Source organism: Rattus norvegicus, chromosome 9 (assembly GCF_021556685.1).
Source record: "Rattus norvegicus strain SHRSP/BbbUtx chromosome 9, alternate assembly SHRSP_T2T, whole genome shotgun sequence".
In the NCBI taxonomy this organism is placed as follows: domain Eukaryota; kingdom Metazoa; phylum Chordata; class Mammalia; order Rodentia; family Muridae; genus Rattus; species Rattus norvegicus.
The window spans coordinates 74,976,318-74,982,317 of NC_141542.1; the positions used below are offsets into that span (position 1 = coordinate 74,976,318).

Sequence of the window (6,000 nt, forward strand, 5' to 3'; positions counted from 1 at the left end):
TGTGTGTGTGTGTGTGTGTGTGTGTAATAACACTTTGTTAACAAGAGTCTTTTACCTTTTGATCTTTTTTAGATTCCCAGAGACGACCCTTCAACATTCACACCTTGGTCCATCCATGTGTCTTAACCTCGTGTCTTTAAGAAAAAGGAAGACCATACAGCTGATTCAAAGTAGCCCAAAATCAGAACAGTATATAGATTGACTAGAATTTATCAAACATGATTGTACTGTTTTAGTTATTCTCTGTGATTAGCTTATTGTGTGATTACATGTTAAGATACATATTTTTACCAACTTGTGTGACAAAACTTAGAATTGGAAATTCTGATTTAGTTTTCATTATCCTGAAAATCTGTATGATGGTAAGGTTTTTAAACCTGGCTAACCTGGAGTAGCTCAGGAGAGCCTCCTTGTGTTTTGTTTCAAGTAGCTATGAAACCCAAGAGAACTGTCTATCCTAAAACTCTAGTTTGGGAGTCTCCCCAAAACAGCACTCCTGGAAAACCCACTTTACAGTGCCTGCTACTTCCTGTGGTACAGGAGCAAGCAGAAGCACTCAGGGAATCTGGATGTAGAGCTGGAGAGAGGTTCGAATACAGCTGCCTCCAAGGTGTGTGGGGAAGCATGGCTCCCAGGGTGGTAGCACTGGAACTGTAAGAGGTGGAGCCTATTGAGAGGTCATTGGTAAGGGGGTCAGTGGTGATAGGAAGGAAATGAATTAGTTCCCTGAGCCTGACCCCTCCTCATCTCTCCCTTCCTCTCTGCCAGTGTGAACCATTGCATTTCTAGTGTGTGATGCTGTCTACTGTTGACAGAAAGGAGGTCCTCACCAGATGGGCAGACTTATGACCAGGCTTCTAAAATAAACCTCTTTTCTTCACAAAGTACCAAGCCTCTGGTGTTTTGTTATAACAACACAAAACATATTTAAAGCACCATCCAAAGTTTCCAAATGACACCCTCCTCCACCATGAACTAGGTACATGATGGAATATTCCTCTTCTAGGCAGCTGCACTGAGAGAAACATCAGTCCAGGCTTTGGCTTTGACTTAATGGCGGAAGGTGAAATCAGAACCACTTCTTTCTGCCACCAAAGTAACACAAAATTCACGAAGTTCCTTTCTCTTTCGGTTCCGTTCTACCTATCTTATTATTGCATTTTCCCAAGGAAATGCATCCGAGGGCCTCTCTTGGGAAGTTTAAAAACAGAAATAAACAAATCGAATAGCTGTCAAGGATCTGTGTGCTCAGGGCTTTATCTAAACTCTGTAGACATCAGTGGCTGTAGCTGAGTGGTGGGAGAACAAACTTACAGCAACGGTTAACAGGTTTGAGACCAGACTAAAAGGACAGGCTGCTGGCTGAAGACGTGGCTCGGAGGGTAAGAGGGTTTGCTGTGAACGCGTAAAAACTGAGACCCTGGGCACCCACAAAGAAAGCAAGCCAAGGCCCATGCCCCTGTGACCCCAGTGCTTTGGAAGGTAGAGAACTACTAGAGCTTGTTGGCTGCCAGCCTGGCTCTAGGTTCAGTGAGAAGGCCCATCTTAAAGAAATAAGTAGAGAGGAGTAGAACAAGACACCCAGTATACTCCTCTGGCCTACATGAATGAACACGAGTGTGTGTGTGTGTGTGTGTGTGTGTGTGTGTGTGTGTGTGTGTGTGTGTGTGTGTGTGTGTGTTAAACCTCTCTTATAGTTTAACACTACCACTCTGGGAGACAAGCTTCTAGCACACACCTTTGGAAACAAGCTATTTTTAAATCAGAACAGAGGGAGAAGCAGGACTCTCTGTCCTACAGGACTTGTGTGCAGAAATCATTCTCAGGCACTCCAGGAGCCCAGAGTGGGCTCGTCTCTCCAGCTCCACATCCAGATTCCCTGAGAATACCACACTCACACTAGACTAGGGAGCAGAGACTAGCAGGAGAAAAGCTCGCCCATTACTGTGTCCTACTCCAAAGTGAAGGTAAAAATATGTGTCTTTAAGTGTTTAATTTAATCTTTTAATTCCCCCGATCATCTGTATTTCCTGGAATCTAACCCACAGACTCATTACATCAGGGCAGTTAAAAAAAAAATAGTCTCACTGCACAACATATATTGGGCATAGAACATAGAAGATATCAGGCTGGGCTGGAATGAAAGCCCTCGTGAGGTGCGCCTACTAATGTAATAGTGGCGAGTCTGTTAAAAGGATGACAACTTCCTGATTGGATTTCAGGCACAGAACACGTTGACAGATTCCTGTATGGCACTGTAAGCCAGTAGCTGGGGAGGGCGTCTGCTTGGCAGGGAAGTCGCTGCTGCTCCTGTGTTACATGGACAGGATGTACCTGCCAAGTGCCGTCTACATGGCTGTGTTTGTGTCTGTACGCCAGTGCTGCTCTTAGAAAGCTCTTTCTGCAGTGAGCAGAAGCTAGAGCAACTCCTAATCGGTCAAACTGAGAAGACAAAGTGACCATTAAATGCAAATAAATAGGACATCTCTGTCACTTCACCCTGTCCCAGGTAAGGTTCTAGGAGAAGGCGCATAAAGAACGAAGCAGGAAAAACGGTGGTGGGTGGGGGGTGAAGTGCACACCGCTGTCTGGGTACTGCACCAGTGGGCTCACCTCACCAGAGTCTGTCAGTAATGTTGCTGTGGGGTCCACAGTTGAGTACAACTGTTGATAATCCTCCCCCAGTAGGTGTGCATGGCCCCTTCTGACAACCAGCCATTAAGGAGGAGGCTTTCATTCCAGCCCAGCCCGATTTCCTCTGTGTTCTGCACAGGATCAACCCTCAGCATCCTGTCAGGAGAGAGCTAATGAGGTGCCATTCCTCCCTGGGGGGGGAGGGGAATGAATATATATATATATATATATATATATATATATATATATATATATACACACACACACAAATGTCATCATGAAGCCCATAATTAATATAGTGAACCTGCTAATGATTATTTGTAAGTGGCAGAACTGATGATACTTTTATTTCTTATTATGGATACAATTTTCCAATTGTTCCTTCATATATGTTGTACTATTTTATATGTAACACGTGTAATTTAAACTTGACATATTATAAATTACATTTTACACTGTTTCCCTAGTTCCTCTCATTTTTTTTTTTACCTCTTAGTTTGAACTATGACACATTACATTTGTTCTTTTGTTAATTTGGAAAGTCAATTATACCTCTAATTCTCCATTTCTACTTACCTATGAGCAAATGCATATCCTCTACTGATGTTTTAAAAACAGGCTACCAAATATTGTCAGTGCAAGAAACAATTCTTTCCTGGACTCTTGCTATGTCTGTTTCAGTGTTTCCACCTGTGGCCCCACAAAGAAAATAGTTTAGTATTTCATTTACTCCCTTCCTCACCCCAGAACCCCCACTCCTTAAACGGCTACAGTTGTTTCCCTTCTAGACCATCCACTGCGCTTCTCTTACTACACAGCTCTAGATAGAACAATTACACATTCTAAAAACCCAGCCCTTATCTTTTTAGACTTCTCTTTGTTTTTTAATTAGGGTTGCTTTTTGTTTGGTTTTATACACACACACACACACACACACACACACACACACACACCCTGACTAGTCACTAGATGATGCTTTTATACCCTTTAATATTGTTCTTCTTACCTCCCAGTCCCAGAAAATGCAGATCTACTGCCCTCTAATGCTCAGTGTTAGCCAAGCTCTTAGTGTTGAAATGATTTTATTTCCTTCACTTCATGAGGAAACCTTACTTGCTGGGAGGGGATTTCACACAATTAGTAGAGCGCTTTCCTAGCAGTCATGAAGCCCTGGGTTCAACCCCCTGCACTGCGTAAACAGAGCATGGTGTTGAACATCCGTAATTCCGGCATTCACGAGGGAAGGCAGGCGAGTCAGGAGTTCAAGTCATCCTCCCCATAGCAAACTTGAGGCCAACCTGGGATACACAAAACCCTGCTAAGAGAGAGGGAGAGAGAGGGGAAGATAGGGAGGGGTAAATTCTTAGAACCTTGTAAAACAGGCCACTGGTCTTTGGGTTTGAAAGTGGCCTCAGGTCTTTTATCTCCAACCCAGCCTATAAACTGGGAACATTCAAATCTCTAAAGTGAGATCACTCTTCTTCTCAGGGGAATAAAATTTCAGGGAGGCACAACTAATTAAAATTAACCAGTGTGTTAGTTAGATGTAAGTCCTATTCTGTTCTGGTAAGTACTTAGAAACTGCTTTTAAAATAAAATTAAAAAGAATAAACTTCTCACTCGTGCCAGTAGGGTTTTGTTAACACAGCTCACTGTCCACGGCTGCTTGGTACGTCAGTCAGTACCTATAAAATGTGACCCTCTGCAATCCAGGTTCACAGAAGGCCCGAGCAAAGGTGGGAGGAAACAGGAGAGCAAAGAGAAACAGGGAGTGGCGACTTTTAACATCTAAGAAGTAGCAAGTTTGGCTCTGCTCTGAGAGAACAGAGAGAGCCTGGACTGGATGGAGAGACAGGATGGGAGAGGGGGAGGGTCTGACTGTCACATCTCACATTGTCCACTGAGTGGTTAGCATTCCAAGCCCCTGTTAGGATGACATGTGCCCCCCCCACCCCTCCCTTGGAGCCCTCTATCAGGGAGGGGAAGCAGCCCACAGCTGGCAGCCATGACTCCCATTTTACACAAGGGAGCAGAAAGGGGCAAGAACTTCCATGACTTCAATCCAAGAGAGGGGAACCATGTCTTACTGTTCATATGAAGACAGGCTGTGAATCTGACCATAACCAGGAAGCCCCGAAGATGGCACCTGGATCTCGTCTGACCTCCCCTTGAGTCCTTGGTACTTTAAACTGATTTGTGGGGTAGATATGGGGAGGTGGGGACAAGAACACGTGGAAAAGCTGGGAGGAATGAGAAGGTACACCCCGTGTGGGAGACTGCTGCTTTGGAAGCATGAGAGAAACTGGAGGGGGATAGCATCCCTGGTGGGACCTTACCTCATGGCCCTACATGAGGGCAACATGGGCCAAGGCCAGAGGATCTGCACTTCTCTCTACATTTGTGGGACAGTCAATCACAAACCCCAGAAACCCAGTTACAGAGAGAGACAGACAGACAGACAGACAGACAGACAGACAGACAGACAGACACCTTGTATGGAGCATCCACCAGTTCAAAGAGCACCTGGCTGGGGGCCTTGGGACTCTGCACTCAGTTGCCTACAGCACAAATGGTCCAAGGCTGTGTCGCTGCCTCCATTTTGGTCAGGGGCCTGAGCACCCAGCCTCGCTAGGCTGCTTTGCTCTCTTCCTCTAAATATGAGCAGAGGTCTCCCTGACCAAGGACATTTAATGATCCATCCATGATCTCAAGGTTCTAAAAACATGCTATCAGTCTGTTTGTCTGTGCCCCGTCTCGGGGCTTTACTTTCCACTTTTCATTTGGTTTTTGTTATGAGAAATCTTGGGGATTGAACGCAGAGCCTCAGGCATGTTGGGCAGATTCTCTACCACTGACCCACATTCCCTAACCGTGTATCTGGATGTTAAGGAGTTCAAAACACAAGAAAGTGAGGAGGACTTTTTCATTTACATCAGCAAGCAAAATATATTACTCCCTAGCCCCAAAGGGAAGATTCATTTACTGGGGAAGGTTGTGTGATTTTTTTTAAAGATTTATTTATTTTATTCATATGAGTTCATTATAATGTCTTCAGACACACCAGAAGAGGGCATCAGATCCCATTACAGATGGTTGTGAGCCACCATGTGGTTGGTAGGAATTGAACTCAGGACCTCTGGAAGAGCAGTCGGTGCTCTTAACTGCTGAGCCATCTCTCCAGCCCCAGGCTATGTGATTTCTAACATTAATTTTGTTATTGGCTGACAAGATGGGTTAGTAACTGCCAGGGCAGTCATCTTCCAGTAACTCGACAAAAAGACAAACACAAAGGGAAAGAGGAGAGGTACTCGGTATATGTTCTCTAGGCCTTTTAGGAAACATGGAGTCGTTCCTTTGGCCACACAC

General features: G+C 44.8%; 1 protein-coding gene across 1 annotated transcript in view; it reads left to right on the top strand.

Annotated features, from left to right (window-relative positions):
• Nucleotides 1-884, top strand: part of Aox4 (aldehyde oxidase 4) — a 56,870-nt gene extending 55,986 nt beyond the window's left edge. Inside the window, 1 exon segment of the mRNA NM_001008523.2 lies at nt 73-884. Within this exon segment, the coding sequence (NP_001008523.2) occupies nt 73-126 (54 nt within the window). The 3' untranslated portion in view covers nt 127-884.
• The last annotated feature ends 5,116 nt before the right edge of the window (nt 885-6,000 follow it).